Genomic DNA, 27,466 nt, shown 5'->3' on the forward strand with positions numbered 1-27,466 from the left:
CAACAACAAAAGCGTAGTCATAATAAAAAGAGTTAGTGACTTTAAGATGAAGTAGTAGAAGTGTTTAGTAGAAGTAGAGGCTTACTCTAACGGTACAAAATAAATAAAAGCCGTAAGAGGATAGTGCCGAGAAGACTCGGTCGGGGCTCACACGGCAGGTCAAGGAGGGTTGCGGCTCTCTCTCTCTCTCTCTCTCTCTCTCTCTCTCTCCCTCTCTCTCAACTCCCTCACTCCATCTCTCACCCTCTCACTCTTTCTCTCCCTCTCCCTGGCATCTCTCACTCCTCACGGAGCTGCAGGCGATAGTGGCTGTAGCGGATCTGGAAGAAGAGCCTCTCTAGTGGCGAGCGGCTCATCCCGGGGAGCCTGTAGTCCTCGCTCTGGCCCGTCCGGCGGAAGCCCAGCGACTCGTACAGCTTGTGCGCGGCCAGTTTGACGGCGGTGGTGCCCAGGACCACGGCGGCGTAGTTGTTGCGAACAGCGAACTCCAGCACGCGCCGGCCCAGCGCCTTGGCAATACCCTTGCCACGGTAGCGAGAGTCCACCGACATGCGCCGCAGCTCCACCGTGTTGTCCTCCTCACGACCCTGCGCCGCCACGATGCCCACCACACGGCCCTCCAGCACCGCCACCCAGAAGCAGGATCCTGGAAGAGAAGAAATGGCCATCGGGTCCAGTGTTTATTACAGCATTATATATATCCCCCCCCCTTTTCTCCCCAATTGTACCTGGCCAATCACCCTGCTCTCTGAGGCGTCCTGGTCGCTGCTCCACCCCCTCTGCTGATCCGGGGAGGGCTGCAGACTACCACATGCCTCCTCTGATACATGTGGAGTCACCAGCCACTTCTTTTCACCTGACAGTGAGGAGTTTCACCAGGGGGATGTAGCGCATGGGAGGATCACACTATTCCCCCCAGTTCCCCCCACCCCGAACAGGCGCCCCGACCGACCAGAGGAGGCGCTAGTGCAGCGACCAGGACACATGCCCACATCCGGCTTCCCACCTGCAGACACAGCCAATTGTGTCTGTAGGGACGCCCAACCAAGCCAGAGGTAACACGGGGATTCGAACCGGCGGTCCCCGTGTTGGTGGGGGGAATGCTACCTGGATGCCCACAGCATTATATTTTTATGCTTCTTTGAGCTTCCGTTACGTTACAGAAATCCCACTAAGTGCACAGATCTGAATACTTCTCTGAATAGACATTCAGCACAGTACAGATTTACTTTGCTCAGGGTCAGTAAGTCCATGTTTTACTTTCAAATCTGGCCTTTACATATATTCTAGCGAGATAAAGGAGGACTGAGTCTTTTTAGGCTCTAGGCTACATTTCCAGTAGATCTGAACAAGTCTGATGCGTTAAAATCACATGGTAATATCTTATCGTCTTGACTCAAGAATCACTTACTCATCAAGAACTATGTAAGATCATGGTTTAAGAATATTTATCTTGTTTCAGGAAATCTTAGTTGAAATACCTTCCTGCACGGACAGGTTATTCTGGGGATTTTTCTTGCTTGTATATGATAAATTTGGTCTCAGTTTTGAAAGCGTGGAAACAGACATCAGACTCTAGAGTTGAAGGTGTATCTCTGGAGAGCAGTTTTATGAGCATCCTCTGTTAGTATCAAGAGTACAGCATTAGCCTCATAAACACCTTCTACCTGTAGCGGAGTACAATTCGCACTAATGGCCAAAAGTGGAAATAGATGGGTGAAGGGAGAAGATGGTGGAACCAGCAGGGGATGGTTGGCAGCAGAAACTTAAGTCACTGGCCAGGGTTTTCCATTAGTTGCCTCATCTCATCTCACTGTAATGACTTAAAGGCTGTGAGAAGTGGGGAGGGCGACCGGAGAGCGTAGAACGAGGGAGAGAGGGAGAACGAGGGATAGAGGGAGGAAGATAAATGAAGGCAGCGACCAGTGACTGAATGGTGCCTAATGGCATTAGCCACTCAGCGAGACACGGATAATTAAAAGCGGGGGGTGAAAGTGGGCCGGAACAATCTGGAACGGCGTTCCGGCACCATTGAGTAATAAGTAAATAAATCTGATTGGCAGTTTCATACATAATGATGTCAAGCGAGTTCGTTTTTTGTGTGCTGCAGCCCGGCGTTCCCTCCAGCTGATTCCATCGAGATGCTCACACAACAAATCAGAAATTAATGTGCCCCCCCCCCCGCAGCCCCGCCCCCACATTCAACACACATCCTTTTCCCGCTCTCATCCCTTCCCTTCGATGGGATCATGTGTGCAGATGTCGATAAACTCACAGTTGCGGCGCTTATCATCAGCATCAGTCTAGCTGCCGCAGGGGCGCCAGCGTAAACGGAGTTGCTTTTTCTCTGAAGCGGTAGGTTTTCAGATGCAGCGTTTCAAACAAAGCTCGACAAATATCCCCAAACACACTAGCTGTTTTCTCTGTCTCGCTAGCTACCGGTACGGTGGCGGACACTTCGGCTAGCTTAGCTAGCATGACGTTAGCTCCCGCTCAGATGCAGAGCTCGCACGGGGGCGAGGAGCGTAAAGTACCCTCAGATTGGGATGAGTATTTCCCAGTTAGAAGGTAAATTATTCACTTTACTGTGTGATATCTTCACTCTCAGAGATGGAAGAAGATGGAAGAGAGAGAGGACAGAAGAGGAAGGTGACAGATTGATAAAATGGAAGAAATTGAAAGCTTGCATAAGTAATGTCAGTCGTTTTAGTTTTTATCTTTAATCAGACAGTGGATGTGTGCGTGACGTGTTGTTGAAGTTATCTGGTTAATTCATGTTGTGAAATGTCTTTGACAGTCGATAGATGACAGTCATTTTTGTGTTATTCAAAGGCTGTGTAAGAATACTGGACAGTTTAAACAAGTGCAGGCTGGGGAACTGGACAGTTTGCAGCACTGTGGTAAAGTTTACAGTAGTGGACTAACTCGGCCCGGTGCAGGGCAGCCTGCAGGTCACGGTTAGGTTAGGTCAAGGGTAGCAGTCATCGGTTTGAATTTAAGCTGATGATGCTCTTTAGTACCACTTGCCAAATTCCACTTTTTTTACCGTGGCTAGGGGTTGGCTAGCAGCCATGATAGCATGATAGCCCGTGTAACATCTGCTAAGTTAATGCAGAACGCAGTAGGCTAAATCCACAAAGGGCAGTAAATCTCAGAGCCACAGCAGCAGCACAGCCCAGACAAGTCCCCCGGAGCTCACAGTACCAATCAATTTGGAAGTTATTTTGAGGCGAGTCATTTTTACTTGCTGCCCCGCTGCACCAGATCCTAGGGTTCCCCCAACTGCCAAACCCCACTTTAACCCCTGATTAAAAGTGCTGTCGTGGCTGATCTGTCACTCAGGACTCTGAGCACAGCAGACCTGACATGATTGACAGAGATGCACAAACCACAGGCGAGGAAACCGAAAGTGAGGGAGTTGTACACCAGTGTCTTTCACAGAGGGACACATCACCACCGCCCACTTTTACTTGCTTGAGGCCGTTGTTTATGTGGTTACTTGTGCGTTGACTGAGTTTAATGACTTTCATCTGATTTTTTTATTTTGGAAAAAAAATATCTTGTTTTCCAGACTAAATTAGCATCAATGAGATAACAAGCAGTGTCATTCTTGTTCTCTGAAAAACAGCATCAGTGTTTAGTTTTTCACAGGCAGGCGGGGGAAGTGGGACACTACATCAAGAACACACATTTAAAGGGAAATTTTGCCACTAATAATCTGCATTTCCTGTAAGCGCTAGTGGCCTGTCTATCTCTTAAATCTATAGCCCCTTCAATGTGGCAGCATGGTGGCGCAGTGGTTAGCGTGGTTGCCTCACAGCAAGAAGGTCCTGGGTTTGAGCCCTGGGGTAGTCCAACCTTGGGGGGTCATCCCATGTCGTCCTATGTGTGGAGTTTGCATGTTCTCCCCGTGTCTGCGTGGGTTTCCTCTGGGGGCTCTAGGTGTGAATGTGTGTGTGTGTGTGTGTGTGTGTGTGTGTGTGTGTGTGTGTGTGTGTGTGTGTGTGATGGCCTGGCAGCCTATCCAGGGTGTCTCCCCACCTGCCGCCCAATGACTGTTGGAATAGACTCCAGTATCCCTGCGACCCTGAGAGCAGGATAAGTGGTTCAGATAATGGATGGATGGAACCCCTTTAATGCAAATCCCCCCCCCCTTTTTTTCTCCCCAGTTGTAGCTGGCCAATTACCCCACTCTTCCGAGCCGTCCTGGTTGCTGTTGTACCCACTCTGCTGATCCGGGGAGGGCTGCAGACTACCACATGCCTCCTCTGATACATGTGGAGTTGCCAGCCGCTTCTTTTCACCTGACAGTGAGGAGTTTCACCAGGGGGACGTAGCGCATGGGAGGATCACGCCATTCCCCCCAGTTTCCCCATGAACAGGCGCCCCGACCGACCAGAGGAGGTGCTAGTGCAGCGACCAGGACACATACCCACATCCAGCTTCCCACCCACAGACACGGCCAGTTGTGTCTGTAGGGACGCCCGACCGAGCCAGAGGTAACACAGGGATTCGAACAGGCGATCCCCATGTTGGTAGACAACGGAATTGACCGCTACGCCACCCGGACGCCCAATGCAAATCATTTTGACAGAGAAATCAACATTCTCCTGCCGAGCGGTTCTACATCACCTACACGTACGAGAATGTGTTGCGTGAGTTTCTCAGCAGTGGAAATTAAAAACTAACATCTCAGCCCGTCCGCTGGCGTCATCCGCTGACGTCAGCGGATGGCGGAAGTGAGCCAGGTTGCTCTAGCGGGCTATGGCGATGCAGACAACACTGACAAGTATGTTGTACGTCATACAGATGTCAACCTTACGATCAATACACGGACCTGAGGTTGAAAAATGGTGAAATTTCCCTTTAAACACAGAACCGCTGAAGGCATCTAGTTAAGTCAGAGGCTCTCTGACACAGCAGATACTGTGTCAGCAGACAGCGCCCTTCCACCAGGGCTGCTGCTGAGAGCTTGAGTATCAGCCCGGTTTTCTTATCGATTTGGTGCCGAGCCTGCAATTTGTCAGCCACTCCTATAAACACGGGCCGATGGTGTCATGGGATGCCGTCGTGCTTTTGAAGCTGTGTGTTGTGTGTCTCTCGGCACACCGAGAGACACACAACAGCATAGCATGAGGCGTCTTCAGTCAGCTGAGCTGGTGTGTGTCTGTTGCCCACGCTGCTGGCATCAGTGGTGGTTGTAATGTCAGGAGTTGCTCAGAGATTCCTCTATGTTCGTCGGTCCACACACAGCTAGTAAAATATGACTCTAATGAAGTCCATTATCACGCCCAAATTACAGCCATAAATTAGAGCCTCTCTCAAACCGGAACACCTACTGGAACTAATGGGGATGTGAGAAACGCACCGGGGGGGGGGGGGGGGGCACGGTTCCCAGGCGCAAAATGACCCCCCGCATCTGCAGGAACTTTTTTTCTTTTACGGAAACACCGCCTCACCGGGAACTGAAAATAATACTGTGATTTGGCATAGCGAATCTCCTTATCTGCCGCAGAACGTTATCTGCCTCGACGCTCCGTTCTAAATCGCTCCCCGGCAACGCTCCGCCGCAGGGAGCGCTCCGCCACGAGGAGCACTCGCAACAGCACAACGCTCCCCAACGCTTGTCGTTGCATGATTTCCCTTTTGCCATCATTCAGGGAAGATGGGCCATCCCTCTACACACACACTCTGTGTATTTTAGCAGTATTTGTGGCCCAGCTACACTCTGCTCACATCCCGTTCGTCTGCAACATAACTCGGACTGTAATGTCACGTCATGTCGTGCAATGAGCAGAGATAGACCGATAGAAAATACAGCCTATCTCCTTTTCTGCACTCTGACTCATGAACATTTGCACACAAACACAACCACTAGCCCCTCTCTTACCCTCTTTTTTTCTCTCATACACACACACACACACACACACATCATCATCATCATCATCATCATCATCAGCCACGATGAGTGAGGCGGTGACATTATTGTCGTGCTTCTGGAGTCCCGTGCGCCGGGAGGGTTTTCAGGCCCCTGCAGGCCTCTATTAAGCCGACCCGGGTGGTTTGTGTAACTGAATCAAACAACTGCCATATGTAGGTCGCCAATGCAACAGGCATTCCATTGTCCGCCCCGCCCCACCGACTAGAAAGGATGACATCATTTTGGCGGCCGTGCACTGCTGTAGATTTTTCTCATAATCAAATTGACCTGTCAGGGGATTTGTGAAATCAGATGTCCCCTCCCAGCCTTGTGGCCATGCCGTGCGTCACATGGCCGGTATTTGGGGTCTGACTGGGAAATGTGCAGCTGCTCGAGATGCTGTTTAGCGTTAAACAGGGTGGGCTTTAAGCCTTAAACAGGGACCCCTCTCTGCAGATCTGGGTGGGCGATGGTTATCACCGATAACGTGTCGAAATACCTACAACATTACGGCGCTGAAGCCGCCCGGCCCGGCCAGGCCCGGCCCGGTGTTAGACCGACTGCAGGGAATCAACATGTGTATGTGTGCGAGTGAGCATGTGCCTTTTATATTATGATGTGCGTGTGTGTGTGTGTGTGTGTGTGTGTGCTGGAGGGGTGGATGAGGTTGAGGTGGGGGGGCCCCTCCTGACCATCTGTCTGACCCGAGCCCATGCCAGGAATCAGGACAGCCAGCAAAACATGCCGGCCAACTTCCCTTAATGCACGTGTGTGTGTGTGTGTGTGTGTGTGTGTGTGTGTGTGTGTGTATCACCATGCTTGTCTCTCTTGTGTTACTTAACACTATTGCTAAAAAATAAATAAATCATGATGTCACTAGGGACAATGAGCTGTATTCTGATTAAGCCCACATAGGCACGCAAATGCACAAACCGAGCCTACACATGCCACACAATCACAACGCACACACACAATAACTCAAGGAATATCCCAAACACAACCCCCTCCCCCATTTCTCTCTCTGTCTCTCCATCAGTCTCGGTGACCTGTAAGCCTCCCGATGTCGCGGCTGGAGGAGCCTTACATCTGCCTCGTCTGACATGGCTGCCATTAGAGAGGGTGGATGGATTTAGTGGAGCTGAGCACCGCTAAGCTGTCATTATCTCTGCTGGGAATGTCGCTCCCTGCAGATGAGGGAGAGGGAGAGAGATGAGTACCAGAGATGGCTGGGCAAAGGAGGAAGTATGGAACCAGGGACATGAGGATCCAGAACACTTGGAGAAAAGCGTGTGTTGCAGAGGAAGGTATTGTGAGCGCTGCTGTTTTATTTATTTGTTTATCTATTTAAACTTTTTTAAAATGTATTTGTTTGTTTGTTTATTTATTTATTTCCTTTTACGCCACTTCTTGATTCTGCCAGATTCAGCTAAGGAAGACAGGATGTGTGCGTCAACACATTTACTTTTGCCAAGGTCCATATGGTCATGAAAAACCTGGATGGAAATCAGTAAATATGAGAATGCAACTTCCGGACCCTGAGAGCAGGATAAGTGGTTCAGATAATGGATGGCTGGATGGATAATGGATGGATGGATGGATGGAAAGGTTATGGTAAATTATAATTCAGTCTTGGTAATCTGAGAAACGCATAGACACTGTTAAAGAATGACTGAACGATCCATGGAAAAAATTCCAAGAAAAATAAACAGGCGTAACCATTGCAGCAGAGTTTAAACAATTTTGTTGTGGGCGTCCAGGTGGCGTGGCGGTCTGCCATTGCCTACCAACACGGAGATCACCAGTTCGAATCCCCGCGTTACCTCCTGCTTGGTCAGACGCCCTTACAGACACAATTGGCCGTGTCTGCAGGTGGGAAGCCGGATGTGGGTATGTGTCCTGGTTGCTGCACTAGCGCCTCCTCTGGACGGTCGGGGCGCCTGTTCGGGAGGGACGGAGGAACTGGGGGGAATAGCATGATCCTCCCACGTGCTACGTCCCCCTGACGAAACTCCTCACGGTCAGGTGAAAAGAAGCGGCTGGTGACTCCACGTGTCGGAGGAGGCATGTGGTAGTCTGCAGCCCTCCCCGGATCGGCAGAGCGGGTGGAGCAGCAACCGGGATGGCTCGGAAGAGTGGGGTAATTGGCCAAGCACAATTGGGGAGAGAAAGGGCGGGGAAAAAAATCTAGAAATAAAAAAAAAAATGTTCTTGTGTGTGTGCAACCCATTTTGTGTCAGTGTGCTAACGCATCTCCTCTGGCTAGCTCTCCTATCAGTTAGCTAGCTATCAGTTAGCAAGTTATCAGTTAGCTGGTTATCAGTTAGCTAGCTATCAGTTAGCTAGCTATGTGGCTGACAGTACACTGGGTACAAGTACAGTTTAAACAAAATACGGCTTCTAGAGTGGCTCACATACAGTATTTGAAATATAGACTCACTTTCACATTATATATTGGGTTGAAACACACCTTTTCAGCGATAGCTCTAAAAAGTAGTCCCCCCCCCCCCAGTTGTACTTGGCCAGTTACCCCACTCTTCCGAGCCATTCCAGTCGCTGCTCCACCCCCTCTGCCGATCCGGGGAGGGCTACAGACATACCTCCTCCAATACATGTGGAGTCACCATCTGCTTCTTTTCACCTGACGGTGAGGAGTTTCACCAGGGGGACGTAGCGCATGGGAGGATCACGCTATTTCCCCCAGTTCCCCCTCCCCCCTGAACAGGCACCCTGACAGACCAGAGGAGGCGCTAGTACAGCGACGAGGACACATACCCATATCCGGCTCCCCACCCGCAGACATGGCCAATTGTGTCTGTAGGCACGCCCGACCAAGCCGGCGGTAACACGGGGATTTGAACCGGCGACGCCCGTGTTGGTAAGCAACGAAATATACCGCCACGCGACCCGGATGCCCAGATAAAAAAATGTAGTTTCTTTTGGTCATGAAAACTGCTCTAAAAGCTATGCGTGAGTCATGGAGAAGTCACTGAAAACCCCTGGTGTGAAAGTGTCAGACCTGTTGGGAAGTGTAGTGTTCTGTGTGAGGGAGGCCAGAGGGCAAGCAGGACAGCAGCATGTGTCAGTGAAAACCATGTAAGATGGTCAGGTTTGGACACTCAAATCCAATCGTGTTTGTGAATGGGGATCTGTCCTCACCCTGGTTTCCATACCAAACACAGACTTTGCCGGCGCACTGTGTCCATGAGAGTACGAAGTCGGTTTCCTGGGTTACTGTTTAAGGGTATTTTTTTAAAACACAAACTCTTTAAACACTGCTTCTGTCCAGCTGAGTCTCTCGCACGCGCGCTCTCTCTCTCTGAATTTTCAATTTCGTTGTTTTACTGGCACGATAAAAATTGTATTTGTACTGCCAAAGTATTTAGAAGTACATTTGTTTGCGAACAAAAGCACGCAAACTTAAGTAAAGTCAGCTTAATATCATTTGTATAATGAGGAAGAAAATACATATTTCCATCAGCTGGAGGATCTCTCCCTCTCGCTTTCTCACACACACACACACACACACACACACACGCGCACACACAATGTGGTTTGTGTGCATCCTTGAAGAGAACACTGTTGGGATTGTTTGTTAGACGTAAGGGGTGGCCGGATGATTCGAACTCTCAAAGTGCCCTTGAGCAAAACACTAAACCCCTGCTATAACTTACATTAACGCTTGCTCCCTCCACCTCCTCCTCTCCTGTCTGTCTAACTGCTTAAGAGTAAGAGAGGCCTTTCAGACCAGCATGTGACCGTGACACCGCTGGTTCAGACGGCAGAAGGCAGGGGAGTGTATGTGTACGTAAACCTTCTCCCCTTCCTTAAAAAAAAAACTCAACTCAATGCAGCTCCTCTGGCAGAGCCGCTGTGTGGCTGACTGCAGAAGACTGTGGTTGCACGAGGCCACTCACAGCTGTGAATGCATGTAGCTGCAGGTCAGTGGAGCAGGGCGGAGCTGCAAACTGGCATATGTGCTCAGCAAAACGCCGTCCTGGAATGAGGTTCTGGAAAGAGAAAAGGGGAAGACGGAGAAGGAGAACGAGGGAGGGGAATATGGTTTTTGTTCTTCTCGGAGACGAAGCGGATGGGCCAGGTCGTGAGGAAGCCGCGGCATCACGGCTAACAGCAAAAGTGGTGGGTCTGAAAGGATCCATTATGGCCTTGAGGGGCGCGCTGAGCCAAAAGGAGGGGGTGGAGCATTGAGGAGCATCAATAAAGGGGGGGGGGGGTTCTACCATATTACAGGAGAGGCGGGGGAGGGGTGGGCAGGATGAACGCAGCCGAGTCTCAAGGCAATTGATAGAAAACATGAAAGAAGTGAGGAGGAGGAGGAGCTGCGATCTCAGAAAATAATCAGTAATAATTTTCATGTGCGCCACAGTGTCATGAGCTTCTCTTAACAACAGACGATATGGATGCACCATGTGCACGCATGTGGCAGCGGTTGTTGTTGCTGACCGCTGATATGTGAGCCCTGCAAAAGATGTGCAATGTGCAGCAAACACACACATGTCTATGCACACACATATACATGCACGACTGAGAATGCACACAGTTTTTTATGGTGTCTAACAAGATTAAGCTCTTTCCCTCCAGATGAAATGTGGAGGGCTAATTCATTTGATAAGCGTTCAGTCTAGACAGCAGCTCACTCTGCAGTAGTTCACTCCTCTCCGGGAGCCAAACAACTGTGGCTGAAAGCCCCAACCGAGTGCCTCTAAGATGTTGGGGTTGTGCCCACATGTGGGAATGTGTGATTGTTTAAGACTGCATGAAAAGATGTGTTGTCCTGATTGGTCTTGTGTTTGAGTTTAAGAGGCATCATGCACAAGAAATATGCATTTATGTATCTTAACTATGGCTGTTTCTATATTTAGCTAGCTAGATATAGAGACAGCCATATGAGATATCTTATGAGATATCTATCTATCTAGCTAGCTAGCTAGCTAGCTCATAAGTGATGAGCTAGATTTTTGCATCCCTGTTTGGGACCTGCCATGCATTCGTGAGCAACATCATTGCCAAGGCCTGCCCTCCAAATGGTATATACATGGTGCAGTGTTGCACACACAGCCCAAACACACCCTTCTCCTTCCCCCCCCCCCTTGAGGTCAAAGGGCATGCTGGGAGTATGGATCAGCTCGTCTAATAGCCCACACATCAGCAGTTTCTCCCTCTGGTACCCCTCACTGACAAATGAGGGCTAGGCTAGACTAGCAGAAACAGACACACATTGCCTATACACACGCGTACACTCTCACAATGATATGATCACCAAAGATGAATTATTCATGAGCACTTAAGCGCGGAGATACATGAAGCCTTTACCATTACCCTGGCCTGCACACAACCCCCAGCATGAATAGAATTACCATCGCATTGACTCCTGTGTTGGTGCCACACGTGCACACACAACCACACAGCATCCCTCATTGTTACAACTCCATTAACTCGATTATTAGTTGGCCTGCTACCATTAGCTTTACGGCTGCAGCCCGTCCGTGTGGCTGTGTAGGTCTCTGCTTGTTTACCAAGTTTTACATGGCCGATCCACTACCGTGTGCATCGTTTCCCTGCACATGTGTGTTTATTTACCTCTGTTTCTCCTGCTTCCTCCCTCCCTTGGAATGGTCAAAGACCATAGGTCATGTCATAAAGCTGCTCTTTGCCCCCCCCCTCGTCTTAATCAGTCCAGCAGGATGGACCGCTCGGAGGACTGGCTTTAAACACAAACACACACACTCTCTCTGACTTTTAACCCAGATCTGAGGTGGCTCACGGCGAGGCGGACGGGGAGCAACGATATCAGGATCGCCCTGCTCTCGTGTTAATCAAGATGTAATCTGTGGGGCCCACAGCTGCGACCGCTTAATCACCACAGACTCCATCGGTCATACTGCGCAGGGATCAAACCCCATGATTGATTGCCACAGAAAACACACAACAATAGCAATCATGCTGCTGGCCTGTTGTTTGGTCTGGCTGATAAGAGTCTTTCATCACCGACTCAAGTGGACTTTGAGAAAACATGCAGAGAGAGGGAGGAAGACTACAATGGATGATCAACCGGTTCTCCATTTCGCACGGATACACACATGACTTTCACTGAACACACTGACCAGACGCACTACCAGTTACTGTCATTTAACTCACGTTATAACAAAGTTGTGCAGGTGGACTTGGCGGCATGTCTTGTGTTATGCCATCTGAAACACCATCTGCTATGACCACAATAACCGCATCTCACGTGCCGTTTAGGTTATTGGGCGTGGCTGTGACATCGCAGAACAAGGGTCAACTGACCAAATGCTCCGTTACCTTTCATTTGCAAACATTTCCAGAAGCGTCTTCATCGTCTGCATTGTCACCCAGCAGTCCGTCACACCGCAGAAACGGCCGATTGGTCATATTTCCATCACCGTCCAATTTGCCTAAGTGACTAAAGCCCTGAACGTGGGCCTTTGTGTCCCATACACGTCATATGTCCGTCCCCACAAGAGAGACGGGCCGGGTCTACCAGGAACTGATTTATATCACACAACTTTTTATTGCTCTGTTACTTCAGCTGCTGGACACAAACAGCTGCATCTCACTGCCATTTACCATCTAATATTACAGCTTTCCAGAACCCCCCTTTTTCCCCCCGAATTGTACCCGTCCAATTACCCCAACTCTTCCGAGCTGTCCCGGTCACTGCTCCACCCCCTCTGCCGATCCGGGGAGGGCTGCAGACTACCACATGCCTCCTCCGATGCACGTGGAGTCGCCAGCCGCTTCTTTTCACCTGACAGTGAGGAGTTTCACCAGGGGGACGTAGCATGCGGGAGGATCACGCTATTCCCCCCCGAACACGTGCCCCGACTGACCAGAGGAGGCGCTAGTGTAGCGACCAGGGGACATACCCACATCCGGCTTCACATCCCGCACACACGGCCAATTGTGTCTGTAGGGACGCCCGACCAAGCCGGGTTTCCTACACGGGCCCTCCTCGCCGTCCGTCCTCGCACACGCAACACGACGACGCGTGGCGGTCTGACTGAGCCGGCTGACGTCATGCCGTGTTGCTGTGCTGATTAATGTTGTTGTTTTGTGTGAATCTATGAGAGCGTCCTTTGAAGTGGTCTATAAAAACCACCAAGTGTCGCTGCTGAATAATTAACTACTCATCAGCTCGGTACACGTAATGAGGTTTCAGTTGGCTTGTTTTTGTTTTTGTTTTTTTTCCCAAACAGAGAAACTGTGCCGCTGCTCTGACTGGAGGAAGGCAGCACTTGCCCCGTCCCAGTAGGATGGATGACCCGGCTGCCCACACCACAGCGCCGCCTCCACACCCCCCCCCCCCGGTATAGGTGAGAGAGAGACGGACAGACAGAAAGAGAGAGAGAGAGAGCGAGCAGGAAGCAGGAAGTGTGGCACAAACAGCAGGAAGTGTTTTATCTCTAGAGTCCACAGCTTCAATAACAAGCCTCTTAATTGGTCATCCGTGGGGATTGGGCCTCGTGATTTGTCACGGGCGAGGGTGGCGATGGAGCGATAACGGCGACATCGCCAACAGGATGAAGAAATGGAGAGACAGAGAGACAAGAGAGAATGTGCTGTGGCTGTTTGAAGTGGGAGAGATGCATGGAGTTGGAGAGGTTGAAAAAACAGCAGTGGAACGCAGATGGAGGGAGGAGAGAGGGGAGGACGTGAGGGAGGATGTTCAATCAATCTGTCCCTCGGTAAGAAGCTTCAGCTGACCGCTCCCGCAGGAGACCCTCTTTGTCTGTCTGCTTCTCGCTCTCTACCCCCTCCCCCCCCTCTATCTCTCTCGCTCACTCTCTCTCTCCCCCTCCCCCCCCTCACTCTCTCCTCCTCCTCTCTCCCCCTCTCTCTCACTCTCCCCCCCCCCCAACTCACGCACACACAGCCACATACATACTAACACGTTAGTTTAGAGTTAATAGGAAAACCCTCCCCCCATATGCATCGCCCCCATTTTTTAACGTGCGCTCAATTCCTTTCGCACAGCTCTCCTCCTCTCTTTTTCTCCCTTCCTTCTTTCTCTCTCTCTGTCTCTCTCTCTCTCTCTTGTCCAGAGCTAAATTAGGCACCAAAGGTACCAGTGGAGGAAGCTGTTCCAGGGGGACTTGAAACAGAGCGAACACACCACACACACACCACACACACACACACACAGAGAGAGAAAGGTGGGATGAGACTGAGAGACAGATATTATGTACTGCTGCTGCTCCGTCTAGACGCGACCCTGCAGTAAGTCATTAAGAGGCCACTGTCACTAAGTGGGCATCATGGCCGCCAGCGCAAGAGCCCATCCCCGTGTCTGGTAACATTTCATTAGATTACATTTACATCGTAGGTGTTTAGCTGACACTATTACCCAGAGTGACTTTACAGCGAGCCAGCAGGAAAGACAATGAGATCATATTCCCATTACAGCCAGGAGTGAGGCATGCTCAGATCCGAGTCGCCTCCATCCGCCCACCATCTAAACAGGAGGCGTGCACCTCCTCCCTGTGTTAACTGTCTGTTTGGAGTTATCCTTTTCTAATTAATTGTGCTCATCCCCCCCCCCTTTTTCTCCCCAATTGTACTTGGCCAATTACCCCACTCTTCCGAGCCGTCCCGGTGGCTGTTCCACCCCCTCTGCCGATCCGGGGAGGGCTGCAGACTACCACATGCCTCCTCCGATACATGTGGAGTTGCCAGCCACTTCTTTTCACCTGACAGACAGGCGTTTCGCCAGGGGGATGTAGTGCGTGGGAGGATCACCCTATTCCCCCCAAGTCCCCCCCCCAACAGGCGCCCCTGACCAACCAGAGGAGGCGCTAATGCAGCGACAAGGACACATACCCACATCCGGCTTCCCACCCGCAGACACGGCCAATTGTGTCTGTAGGGACGCCTGACCAAGCGGGAAGTAACACAGGGATTCGAACCGGCGATCCCTGTGTTGGTAGGCAACGGAATAGACCACCACGCTAACCGGAAGCCCTCAAAGCCTTTCTACTCAGCACAGAGCTTTGCATTTAAGAAATCCATGAGAATTAATCAATATCTGCATAGTTCAGCTTTTTTTTTTTTTTTTTTTGGTGCACAACAGAACAAAGGGATGAGTGTGGTGGAGAAGTATGCTCGACTAGTCAATTTGGTGGAGAAGTATGCTCGACTAGATGATTTGGTGGAGAAGTATGCTTGACTAGATGATTTGGTTGAGACGTATGCTCGACTAGTCAATTTGGTGGAGAAGTATGCTTGACTAGATGATTTGGTGGAGAAGTATGCTTGACTAGATGATTTGGTGGAGAAGTATGCTCGACTAGATGATTTGGTGGAGAAGTATGCTCGACTAGATGATTTGGTGGAGACGTATGCTCGACTAGTCAATTTGGTGGAGAAGTATGCTGAACTAGTTGATTTGGTGGAGAAGTATGCTCGACTAGATGATTTGGTGGAGAAGTGTGCTCGACTAGATGATTTGGTGGAGAAGTATGCTGAACTAGTTGATTTGGTGGAGAAGTATGCTGAACTAGTTGATTTGGTGGAGAAGTATGCTCGGCTAGATGATTTGGTGGAGAAGTATGCTGAACTAGTTGATTTGGTGGAGAAGTATGCTCGGCTAGATGATTTGGTGGAGAAGTATGCTGAACTAGTTGATTTGGTGGAGAAGTATGCTCGACTAGTTGATTTGGTGGAGAAGTATGCTCGACTAGATGATTTGGTGGAGAAGTATGCTCGACTAGTCAATTTGGTGGAGAAGTATGCTCGACTAGTCAATTTGGTGGAGAAGTATGCTCGACTAGATGATTTGGTGGAGAAGTATGCTCGACTAGATGATTTGGTGGAGAAGTATGCTCGACTAGATGATTTGGTGGAGAAGTATGCTCGGCTAGATGATTTGGTGGAGAAGTATGCTCGACTAGTCGATTTGGTGGAGAAGTATGCTCGACTAGATGATTTGGTGGAGAAGTATGCTCGACTAGTCAATTTGGTGGAGAAGTATTCTCGACTAGATGATTTGGTGGAGAAGTGTGCTGAACTAGTTGATTTGGTGGAGAAGTATGCTCGACTAGTCAATTTGGTGGAGAAGTATGCTCGACTAGATGACTTGGAGGAGAAGTATGCTCGACTAGATGACTTGGAGGAGAAGTATGCTGAACTAGTTGATTTGGTGGAGAAGTATGCTTGACTAGTTGATTTGGTGGAGAAGTACGCTCGACTAGTTGATTAGGTGGAGAAGTATGCTCGACTAGATGATTTGGTGGAGAAGTATGCCCGACTAGATGATTTGGTGGAGACGTATGCTCGACTAGATGATTTGGCGGAGACGTATGCTGGACTAGTTGATTTCGCTGAGCAGGAAAACACCACCGACAGTTTGGTGTCAGCTGCTTTCTGTCTGTCTTTCATTCTCACTCCCAGTCCTCCCATCACATAAACCGTAGTCATTATTAGAGTTGGAGGACGTGCATCGATCAATAGAGCGAGCATCTTGTGTGATTGATGGGGTGGTGGATATTGGCTGACTATTGATTCTGTGAAGGAGAGGATGAGAATGTAGTGGATTCAGCATTTGGCTTTAGGGTCATCTGTTCAGATCTCCTTCTACCACAGCTGGCTCTTAGGGACAGAGGTACAAGTGATCACGGCACACGCCCGGAGGTGAGGGGTTTGTAGATCAGTGAGGTCCTGCTTCTCATTTTCTATTCATTTAAATGAGACCGTCCAGTGGACGTTCAAGGCACACAATGAAAGACAGCGTTTGTTCTCGTTCACTTCTCCACATTGTGAACACGGGACTGCATTTTTTTTTTGCCCCCCGTTTTCTCCCCAATTGTACTTGGCCAGTTACCCCACTCTTCCGAGCTGTCCCGGTCGCTGCTCCACCCCCCTCTGCCAATCCGGGGAGGGCTGCAGACTACCCCATGCCTCCTCCGATACATGTGGAGTCACCAGCCGCTTCTTTTCACCTGACAGTGAGGAGTTTCACCGGGGGACGTAGCGTGTGAGAGGACCACACTATTCCCCCCAATTCCCTCTCCCCCCCCGAACAGGCGCCCGGACCGACCAGAGGAGGCGCTAGTGCAGCGACTAGGACACATACCCACATTCATCTTCCCGCAGACACGGCCAATTGTGTCTGTAGGGATGCCCGACCAAGCTGGAGGAAACACGGGGATTCGAACCGGCAAGCCCCGTGTTGGTAGGCAACAGAATAGACCGCCACGCCACCCAGACGCCCACGGCACCCGATTTTTATTCGAATGAGTTCAAATTGATTCATACGTGAGGTGATCCAAACTCTGCCCTCACCCACTGATTTGTTGCCAAGGAGGAGATGCACACTCCACAGTACACTTACTCTCTCTCACACACACACACACACACACACACACACACAACAGAAAGCCCATCTCCTTACTTCTGAGTCAGAAACAAGGGAGTTATGAAGATCATACGGACATAACTCACACAATGTCTCTCATTTGATGTCTCTCCTCTGCCGCCCTTTGTCTTTGTGTGTGTTTGCCTATGTTTGTGTGTTTCTGTTTCACTTCATCCCTGTCTTCTTCTGTCCATCAGCGACGGCCTTCACATGTGTATTCCACCAGAGAGGAACCTCGACCGACAATTCTGCCTCTCAAGAAAGCAGCTTTGATGCACATCTCACACACACCATACACATTACATCCAGTTTTAGTTGGCGCGCACATACACACACACACACACACACACACAAATGTCCTGTATCTCCCAACACAAACGTGCAGACAGAATATCCACCTTGTCATTTCATCCCACATGCATTGCATCTACAAACAACATACACACACAAGTCCAAATGCTATGTCATGCCATCACACACACACACACACACACTATAAACAATGGCCGTGACGTCGGCGGTCCCTCTCCATCAGGTCCGTGGGTGCCGGAGCCCAGGTGGGCTTCCCTGTGGGTCCATTCTGTTTGCATGGCTGGACTCATTAGCATTGTCCCAGGGCAGTGGTGCCTGACCTCCGCTAAACCATCACGGCCCGGCAGCAATAATGGGAATGCTAAATTGCAATTGTGTATGCAATGGATTACTAAACCAGTGGGCACAATGTCAAAGAGAGAGAGGGAGGGAGGGAGAGAGGGGGGGAGAGGAGGGAAGGGGAGAGAGGGGGGGGGGAGAGAGGGAGGGAGGCAAGATCAGTTGACGGGCTTACCCATCACCTGCCATTTACTGCCCCTGTGGGCCAGGTGACCACGTGGACAGATGATACCAAGATGCTACAGAGCGGGGGAATGTGTGTTTGTACCTATGTCCACATGCAAGTGTGTGTGCACGTTTTCACACATGCGATTGTGTCAGGGTGTGTGTTGTGTTGTGTGTGCGTGCGAGCACGGCTGTGTAATTGACTGTATATTTGCATAAGCTGTGTGTGCGTGTTTCGCTCGTCCCGGATGTCGTCCGCATTTTAACCTTCGCGACTGAGCACCGCGAGTCCGTTTTGGATCATACAGGCGGCTCGTCGTCCCCCCTCCCCCTCCCCACAACTAGAAACCGTAGTAAAGGAAATGAGCTCCGCCGGTACCGAGTGTAGCCTACAGCAGAGAGTGTGTCAGCAGTTTCCGCCGTACCATCACCAGTCAGTCGCCTCGTGCCCTCCTGTGTGATGCAGTAATGCTCAGAGGTGGGGGTGGGGGTGGGGGAGGGAGGGGAGGTGAGAACGAAAGACTGATTGGGAAAGGACACGAGAAGACGGGGAGAGGAAGTTGCTAGAGAGAAAAAGATGGAGGGAAGGGCAGAGAGGCGCCCTGCATATTTGATAAGTTGCTTGGAAAAGATGCCGCGTCATTTTAGTTTGTTTCTCTGCGCCGCCGTCCGTCAGCCCAACTGCTGTGTTGGTGTCACTGTTAAAGTCTCTCTCTCTCTCTCTCTCTCTCTCTCTCTCTCTCTCTCTCTCTCTCTCTCACACACACACATACTCTCTCTCTCTCAGTCTCCCTCTCTCTCACACATACTCTCGCTCTGTCTCTCTCTCTCTCTCTCTCTTTCTCACACACACATACTCTCTCCCTCTCTCTCACACATACTCTCGCTCTGTCTCTCTCTCTCTCTCTTGCTCTCTCTCTCTCTCTCTCTCTCTCTCTCTCTCTCTCTCTCTCTTTCTCACACACATACTCTCTCTCTCTGTCTCCCTCTCTCCCTCACACATACTCTCGCTCTGTCTCTCTCTCTCTCTCTCTCTCTCTCTCTCTCTCACACACATACTCTCTCTCTCTCAGTCTCCCTCTCTCTCACACATACTCTCGCTCTGTCTCTCTCTCTTGCTCTCTCTCTCTCTCTCTTTCTCTCACACACATACTCTCTCTCTCTCAGTCTCCCTCTCTCCCTCACACATACTCTCGCTCTGTCTCTCTTGCCCTCTCTCTCTCTTGCTCTCTCTCTCTGTCTGTCTCTCCCTCGTGTTCTCTCTCTGTCTCTCTCTCTTTCAGTCGTTCAGTCTCCCTCTCTCTCAGTTTTCATGCCATCCCATTAGTACTGATCTAATGTGGCCCTGAGTGACACGCGGGCCTCGTCCGGCCCGCCTGTGTAGAATATGAATGTCACACATGCTCTCATTAACCAACCACTTCTCTTGAGCTCTGTGTCAACAGGAACAGGTCCTGGTGGGGGTGGGGGGGGCATCACATCATTCCTGTAATTATTCACACTCCTCGTCCTCTCACTTCTATCTTTCCATGGTCAGAGAAAAGGTTCCCTCCCGTTGGCCTTACCTGTGGGTTTCATGTAATAGGCCTCTATGTCAGCCATGTCCGTGTGGAGAGCACAGTCCAGGTAAGTGTGGATAACTTTCCTGCTGTAGTAGTAGCGCGCGCCCATGAGAATGAAGGGCGTGCAGCAGGTCAGCGCCACGGATTTGGTCATTACAAAGCACATTACTATGGAGAAATGGAAGAAAAAAAAAAATAAACGAAACCTGTCAGAAGAGAGAATCACATGTTTGATTCTGCCGGAATTCGACCCCACACAGACACGGCAGAACAAGAACTGGCTTAAATGCATCCTACTTGAATACTGATCCGTGCAACAGTTGAATCACATATTAACGAGCCACAGTGGGTCTGGACTGCAGCAGCTGTGCCGAAAGACGCGTTTGGCTGTCGTTTTGCAGTTTGTACACAAAACAGCCGAATAACATCACCGTGACGACGGCAGTGTTGGTAGAAAAGTGGTAGCGCGACAGTTCCCCACTGGGAAAAACGAAGAGATTCTACTGCACTCTATTCTAACATGGCGCTATGTAGAATAACGTTCTAGAAACCCCCCCCCCTCCCATTCAGCTCAGGCCTTGTTGAGGTAATTCTCTGTCAGGGACACCAGGGGGCGCTATAGCGGAGGAGGACAAGCAGGTGGAGTGCTGCATAGCATGTTGTTGCTTGGCATGCAATAATCCACGGCACCTCAACGTGGTGTGAAGCCTGGGCCTCGTTTCCGCTTTGCCCCCCCCCCCACTTGTCAACGGAAATCGCCCCCCCCCCGGGTGATCGAACCCGCCCGCGTTTCGCGCGTCGTGTTGTTTTTCCCTCATCTCCCGCACGTGCTGGTCGGATTTACTTGGAGGTCCGCGATTCGCCGTGCAACCCGTCCAAGCTCTTGGGCGTCCATTAACTCAAAACACAAACCACAACGCGCGACGCTCCTCTTATCGATCCGCGTTCTCAGAAATGTTGCTGCGTTTGGGTGCGTAATGGCGTACGGCGTGCGTAAAAGGAGCGGCGACGGCGTGAGGCTTGCGCGGCCCGCTTGGCGTCGTGTGATTTCCCATCGACTGCCGAGCGGCTTTGGTGGGATTTTTCCCGGGACGTAAACAAAGCCGAAGACGCCGGTGTACGACCCGCGTGCAGCCTCTTACATGTGCCTCTTGTGCAGAGGCGGTGTGCGTGTGTGCGCATTGGGGAGGAGGAGGGGGGAGGTGTGCCCACAGGGAGTCTATTTGGGTGTGCGCGCTCACTTCGCGGACCAATCCTCAAAGTCATTCATTCATTCAATCATTCAAGGCACCGGCGTGTCATCGTCACAAATCGGAAAAGCCCACCGGCGGGCGGGCGGGCGGTGTGTGTGTACACGCGCGCGGCCATGCCTTTTGTTGCGTGTGAGCAACACGCCGGTGTGCAGCGGAGAGGAGGGCAACGCTGCAAGCTAAGATGCGCTACGTCGCCTCTGGTCACACTGCGGTGCATAATTGCGCCGACCGCTATGCGAGACGCTGGGGGAGCAGAAAGCGGGCGAAACAGACCGTTATGGAAAACGAGCCGTGCTGCGCGTCACGGTGCGTCACGGAGCCCTGACGATGGACTACATGGACCGCATATGTGGAGCAATGGTGTGCGGTAGTGACGCGGGGTACTCACATGTCAGTAGAGCATATATGAACTGGGTGTTGGGCTGCTGTCTGAGCCCCCTGAACGCCGTGTTGGGGATCCGCTCCATGATGCCCTCGTAAAAGATGCGGCGCACCTCCGCTTGGTCCGCGCGCTCGAACTCGCGGATGAAAACCGCGTCCGCTGCCCTGCCGTCCTTCTCCTCCGCTGGGCTCAGGGGCGCGCTGGAGGGAGAGGAGCTCCACATCTGCGAGGAGGACACGATGATAGAATCTTTTTTGGTCCCAGATATAGCATCGTGTTCGTCCGCAACTATTTTAGTCTCGCAAACCATCTTTGGAGACGAACAATGCATGCAACTGGCCGCAAAAAACAACTGTGCTCCGGAAGAAAAAAACAAAAAACAAAAACAAAAAACACCAAAAAACAAAAAAAAAAAACAAAAAAAAAAAAAATAAAATAAAAAGGAAGGGAGCAAAAAAAAAAAGGATGACGGATACGTTTTCTTTTTTTTTATATATATATATATATATTGAAAAAACCAGAGAAAGGATGAAAGAAATAAGACGTGAGGGGAGGGGGGGATGTTCTGCTGCAACCCTGAGCGTTTCTGACGACCAAGACTTGCCGGTGTGGTCCAGGCGGTATTTATAAGGTTGCGGGGCTGACGGATTCAGGTTCAGGGGCTGGCCCGCTCCTCGCGCGGCGCAGATTGGCTCAGACGGCGCGCCATGTGATGCCGAGAGGCGCGGGGGCGCGGGACAGGGACAGCCGCGCGGATATTCTCCGGATCCATATAAACACACCGCTGTGCGCCGGCGAAATTCCACACATGTGTATTCTGAGGACAAGGGGGGGGCGGCAGTGATGAGGGGGGGGGAATTACGTAGTGCAGATTGTAGTCTTCATAATCTGTCTCACGATGATGATGATGAGGAGGAGGAGGAGGAGCCGCCGTTTGGTGAGAGGTGACTTGGCAAAGGGTGTCAGCAAGGTAGCGCAAGGGCAGCGCGTTGGGCGCGAGCGTTATTGGAACGACGCCTTATTGTGGTTCTCGCCGTCTTGCGCGCCGCAGGGGGGGGGGGACGAGTCCGCGTCTCTGCCCCCCATCCGCCTCCTGACTGACAAGCTCTGCTGCACTGCAGCGATTCCTCCGTCGTCCCCTCACTCCTCTCCCACGGCACCTCCGCCACATATGTGTATATTCCGCTGTTATTGTGACATTAGACCCCCCCTCCCCTCCCCTCCCCCGTGTCGGTCGTTTGTCTGGACTCTCTACCGTGCACAATAAAGGCGCTGCTGTACGCACCTCCGTGTCGCGCCTCCGCTCTTTGTTGCAGGGCGACACTCCCCGAATAGCCTGAAATAAAACCGTCTTTTATCATCCACAACAGATCCTCCCTTTCGTGACCTTTCCAGAGGTTAAAAAACGAAACACGGACTTGGGTTTTCGAACGCGCGTGACGGATCGGCGCTCAGCGATTGGCTACGGTGCTAATTTAACGAAGGGCGGTGATTGACGTTTCATTTCGTGGGGATCACTTCGCGTCGTGAACTGTTGCGTTTTTCATGCGTACTTCGTGGTTCGCATTGCGCGGACTCGCGAAGAGCTGCGCGCGCGCGCGGGGGGGGGGGGGTGAGATGCGTATAGTTTTGCAGCAGCGAGAAACGCTGTCGTCTGTTTGAAGCAGAACTAGTTTGAACTGGATCATCCGAGGAGACCCTCCCCCCCCCCCCCTCTCTCTCTCTCTCCTCAAGACTCAACTCCAGACTGGACCGCCCAGCCCCGCACAGACTTCCTTCTACAGATGCGCTACATAAATCTGTAGCACACGGACGAACAGAAGGCGACGGTACCGTCGGAGGTGTGTGGAAGCGTCCGTGCACAGCATCACTACCTGCTCTCGTCCACCTTGCAAGATGCTGCGCGCATGCGCCGTGTCGAGAAGCAGTCGTGAACTGCAGCGGTGGTACGAGCACATAATGGTAAGTGTAATAGTAGTCGTGGATGGGTGCTGTGTAAAGGTGGAATCACAGCACAGCCTCCCAAGTGTTTCTTCGTTATAACTCAACAGCTCTTGTGTTTGAGCGACTTCCCCCGGTCTCACAGCTGGCTTATAACCCACTGTACTATAATACCGTACTAGTACTACACCAATACCATACTACATAGGCCTGCTATATTGCGATGTACTGGGGCGACTGAGGTACGCTCACCTGCATAATTGAGGCGTTTTGAGTTACACATTGAAAATCCTATCGTAAGCATGTTGTGTCTTCACCAGCTGATAGTTACTGAGTTATTGTTTTACTCCGGTCTTTACAACCATTACAGATCTGAGCAAACCTTTACAGCGTCAGAGAACATTAGAAACTCAGATTTAGTTGTTTACTGTTAGTGCTTGTATTGACAGACCCGTCAATCAATCTGGGAGTGACAGCAGCTTCCACAGGGGTGACCCTTGAGTTTACATTTGAATTAAGGGTTGTACCTTTAAGTTTATGTGTGTGTGTGTGTGTGTGTGTCGGCCCTGTGATGGACTGGCGGCCTGTCCAGGGTGTCTCCCCACCTGGGATAGGCTCCAGCATCCCACGACCCTGAGAGCAGGATAAGCAGCTTGGATAATGGATGGATATAGTATATATATATATATTATTTTGGAAAGTATTTGGTCTTGTACACGGTCTTTCTTGGAACCCTGATAACTATGTATTGTATACAACATACATAATTTACTCGGTATCCGCTTCTGTGATGCAACGTGACAATGATTTCATATTCGGTAAAGCTTGCAGTCATCTGAAGCTTAAAGATAAACACGCCGGCTGACATATTTACTGTAGTGTGAAGGAAGGAACAGTCAGGCCTTGCTAGCACTGAGCCAGAGGCAACACTGTCGTTCTTATGGGACGTGACGCTCAAAGGAAAGTTCACAAAACTAACATGTACCCAATTCTATCTTATAGCATTCAGCCATTACATTAACGCTCTTATCTAGACGTTGTCTATGACATGTATGACAAGTATCGAGCACATCCTCAGCAGCTGCCCATCAGCCCTGGGGGAGGGCCGTTACCGCTGGCGACGTGACCAAGTGCTGAAGACAGTTGCAGAGGCCATCTCCAAAGCTGTGGCCAACAACAAGCAAGCCCGCAGACAGAGGATAATCGCCTTTTTCAGGGCTGGTGAGCAGCCCCAGTCACAGCCCAGATCAGCAGCCGGTCTCCTCACCTTTGGGTCAGACTGGGAGCTGCGAGTCGACTTGGGGGGGGGGGGCAGGTTCCCGGAACACGTTATGACAACTTCGTTGAGGCCAGACATAGTGCTAATAGAGCTATCATCAAAACAGGCCTCTTCAAAACAGGAGCTCCTTGTAGAGCTGACGGTTCCCTGGGAGGACTGGATGGAGGAGGCAAATGAGCGGAACCAGTCCAAGTACCAGGAGCTGGTGGATCAGTGTCCGAGGAGAGGCTGGAAGGCATGTTGTGAGCCCATTGAAGTGGGATGTGGAAGCTTTGCTGGCCGTTCACTGTGCAAGCTCTTCACTCTACTTGGCAGCACTAGGGCTGCCAAAAGGAAAGCCATCAAGTCTTCCATGGGGACTGCAGAGAGGGCCTCCAGATGGCTTTGGCTCAGAAGGAGTGATCTGTGGGCCAATGCTGCTGAGACACCAGCCAGGGCCTGATCAACCCTGGCTGCGTTGCCCGAGAGAGGGTGTATGATGTTGAAAGACCCGAGGACCTCAGGAAACATCACCGACAATGTGCCCCACTGCACCCTGGGATGTGTCTTTGAGTCAAGACCTTTTTTTCATTGTGACACATTGGCACACATGGACAATGATCTTTTGAGAGGAGACGGAGTTTCTTTGGACACAAGTTTGCTTTTTTGAATGCTCGTCTGTTGCTTTAATAGGCATTTTAAAACCTAAGCTGGTGATTCGTTATCGCTCCGTTGTTTTCTGTACGGCACATAGTCTAGTGGTAGTATTAACACCGTGACCTGTTATGTAGTCAGTGCATCTGTGCACCAATCACCAAGCGTGTGTTTAAGACGCACACATATGCACACATACACACACTCCCTCTCGCGCTCTCTCTGACTTGTACTCGTTCACACTTGCTGCTGTCAGAGATCTGTCACCCTCTTGTGGTCTTTTTGTCCACGTCAGCGCCGCAGCTAACCGTGATGCAGCTGCAGATGTCTCATATTTCATAGGTTAGCACGTCTCACAACGTTGCACTTGTTTTTAAGCCTGTCTGTCTCCTGACATACAAGGCGGTGTAGATGTACAGGACAGTGATGGTGGCGTCCATGTAGAAAGGACATAAAGGTCTGTGTTCATCCTGCAATAGGAGCATGTAGAAACAGGGGGGGATAAAATCCAATAGGTAAAACAAGCAGCAAGGCACAAGTGTGGGTAGAAGAAGAAAACTCGGCCCAAGCGTATAAGATGAGCGCCACTAGTTAATTTTTACCTTCTCAAAAATTTTACTTATTTTCCGTCTGTCTTGTCTATCGTCTTTATGCGGCCCATATCTTTTGTTTTATGTTTTCATACATATTCCAAAGTCAAGACGTACATCTGTGTTTTCTTGGGCGTTTGCAACGGCAAAAATGCCTCTCAACTAGCATGACTCACGTTTACATGGTCATGAGGAGAAGATATCGTTTCACCCTCTCAACAAGAACTTTATTTCCTGCTAGATTTTAGTTACAGCCCTTGTACCGCACTAAAGATGTTTTAAAAGTGGATAAAAATGGTTAAAAATGCTGAAGTTAAAAGCTTGATAAATCCAGTTTGTAAAGCGCCGTATGTTACTATCGGCCTCACATCTTTGTAAATTGGAAAAGACTCAGGAGACCCAATTTTCTCTAGATGCACAAACATCTCTTTCCTCTTCCGTCCATTCCAGTCTAAGAAACTTTGGCGTTATGTTTGATCATAGCATGTCTTTTACTCCTCGTGTCAACAGAGTGCAGATTGCAAAGTGACTTATCAGCGAGGTCAACATTTTCTGCAGGGTGTAAAGGGAACCCATTGCAGCACAGGCGCGTGCTTCGGTGACCTGAAGTCTTACAATCCTCACAGTGTCTTGCTTGTTTAACGTAACGTCTGTAGTGTGTAGATGAGGATAAATCAAATCCATTACTCCAGCCCGTGGGGCACGGACCACACAACAACTTTTGTAGTCAGGGGTCACTAACAAAGTATTCTAGAGCAAAAGTATTCTAGCCAGCAAGTCAGACCCACAAACACACAACAGCAGACCATCATTTCCACTCAACACAGACCCACACAATGCTGTACCAGAACTTTCTTAAATATAAGTAGCCAACACTTTATTAATAGTCTTGGAATATTAGTTGAGAACTGTAGGGTATGGTTGTCGTTCATCCCATCAGTTGCTGCAAGTACTATTTGCCTAAAAGATAGCATGGCATGATGGCATACATCTTTAAGTGCAGTCTCCTTCATGACTCACCTCTTTGCTACTAGGTCCTGCCTGTTCACCGTCCTCCTGACCTCCTCCTGCTTGTTGACTTGTCATTCTGACCTCCTTCTGGTTCCTTAATATAACAGCACATAAATGTAAAACTCACCATCACCCATACTGTGCTGCTCAGTGTTAAACCTGCACAGCAACCACAGAAAATGCAGGCTGCATTATCATCTCTAAGTCCTATTTCTTACAAGTTTCAACTTACTCTTTTTTTAGCAGAAAGACAGCACGATGGCCCAGTGGGTCGCACTGTTGCCTCACAGCAAGAAGGTCCTGGGTTCGAACGCCAAGAATACACTGTCAAATAAAATGACTTTCATTTCATAAAATGCCAGATATCGCCTCCTTTCTTGGTCATGTTGGCTCTGTGGATGAAATCTAATCTGTGTTCAATAAAATAGTCATATTTGAACTAATAAAATTAATCAGCCTTTAGCACACATGGGTTTTATTATTGTTGAATTACCCAACCAGGTAAAACTCCTCCATTCCTGAGTGAAAACAAAGGGGTGCCTATTATATAAACCAATATCAAAAAGGCAAAAAACCTAATTAAACCACCACAGACTATTAAAATAAAACGGAATAAGCTCTAAATTGATGTCAAAACGTATCTCTACAACTAATCCCCCATCATCTCACTGCTCATGACTGAGCACCAGT

At 50.1% G+C, this 27,466-nt stretch overlaps 1 protein-coding gene and 1 long non-coding RNA gene across 2 annotated transcripts; one reads left to right on the top strand and one right to left on the bottom strand.

The window, feature by feature from the left end:
- Nucleotides 1–278: 278 nt before the first annotated feature.
- Nucleotides 279–21,653, bottom strand: nat8l (N-acetyltransferase 8-like). Its single transcript, XM_056300772.1, has 3 exons — nt 21,329–21,653; nt 19,691–19,855; nt 279–646 (listed from the first exon to the last, which is right to left on the bottom strand). Exons 1-3 carry the CDS (start codon nt 21,651–21,653, stop codon nt 279–281), a joined length of 858 nt encoding a protein of 285 aa, XP_056156747.1.
- Nucleotides 21,654–22,223: 570 nt separating this feature from the next.
- LOC130131025 (uncharacterized) lies at nt 22,224–27,129 on the top strand. The gene is made up of 3 exons (XR_008812198.1): nt 22,224–22,266; nt 23,057–23,284; nt 27,020–27,129. It is a non-coding gene; the product is annotated as an uncharacterized LOC130131025 (long non-coding RNA).
- Nucleotides 27,130–27,466: the final 337 nt, after the last annotated feature.

This window comes from Lampris incognitus, chromosome 20 (genome assembly GCF_029633865.1).
Source record: "Lampris incognitus isolate fLamInc1 chromosome 20, fLamInc1.hap2, whole genome shotgun sequence".
Taxonomy (NCBI): Eukaryota; Metazoa; Chordata; class Actinopteri; order Lampriformes; family Lampridae; genus Lampris; species Lampris incognitus.

Bases quoted from the DNA above. Each gene is read 5' to 3' on its own strand.
- nat8l (XM_056300772.1), bottom strand. From the start codon at position 21,653: ATGCATTGTTCGTCTCCAAAGATGGTTTGCGAGACTAAAATAGTTGCG. The intron at 19,856-21,328 runs GTGAGTACCCCG...ATTTCTCCATAG, and splicing joins CATATATGCTCTACTGACAT to TAATGTGCTTTGTAATGACC. The intron at 647-19,690 runs GTAAGGCCAACG...CTTCTCTTCCAG, and splicing joins CTATTACATGAAACCCACAG to GATCCTGCTTCTGGGTGGCG.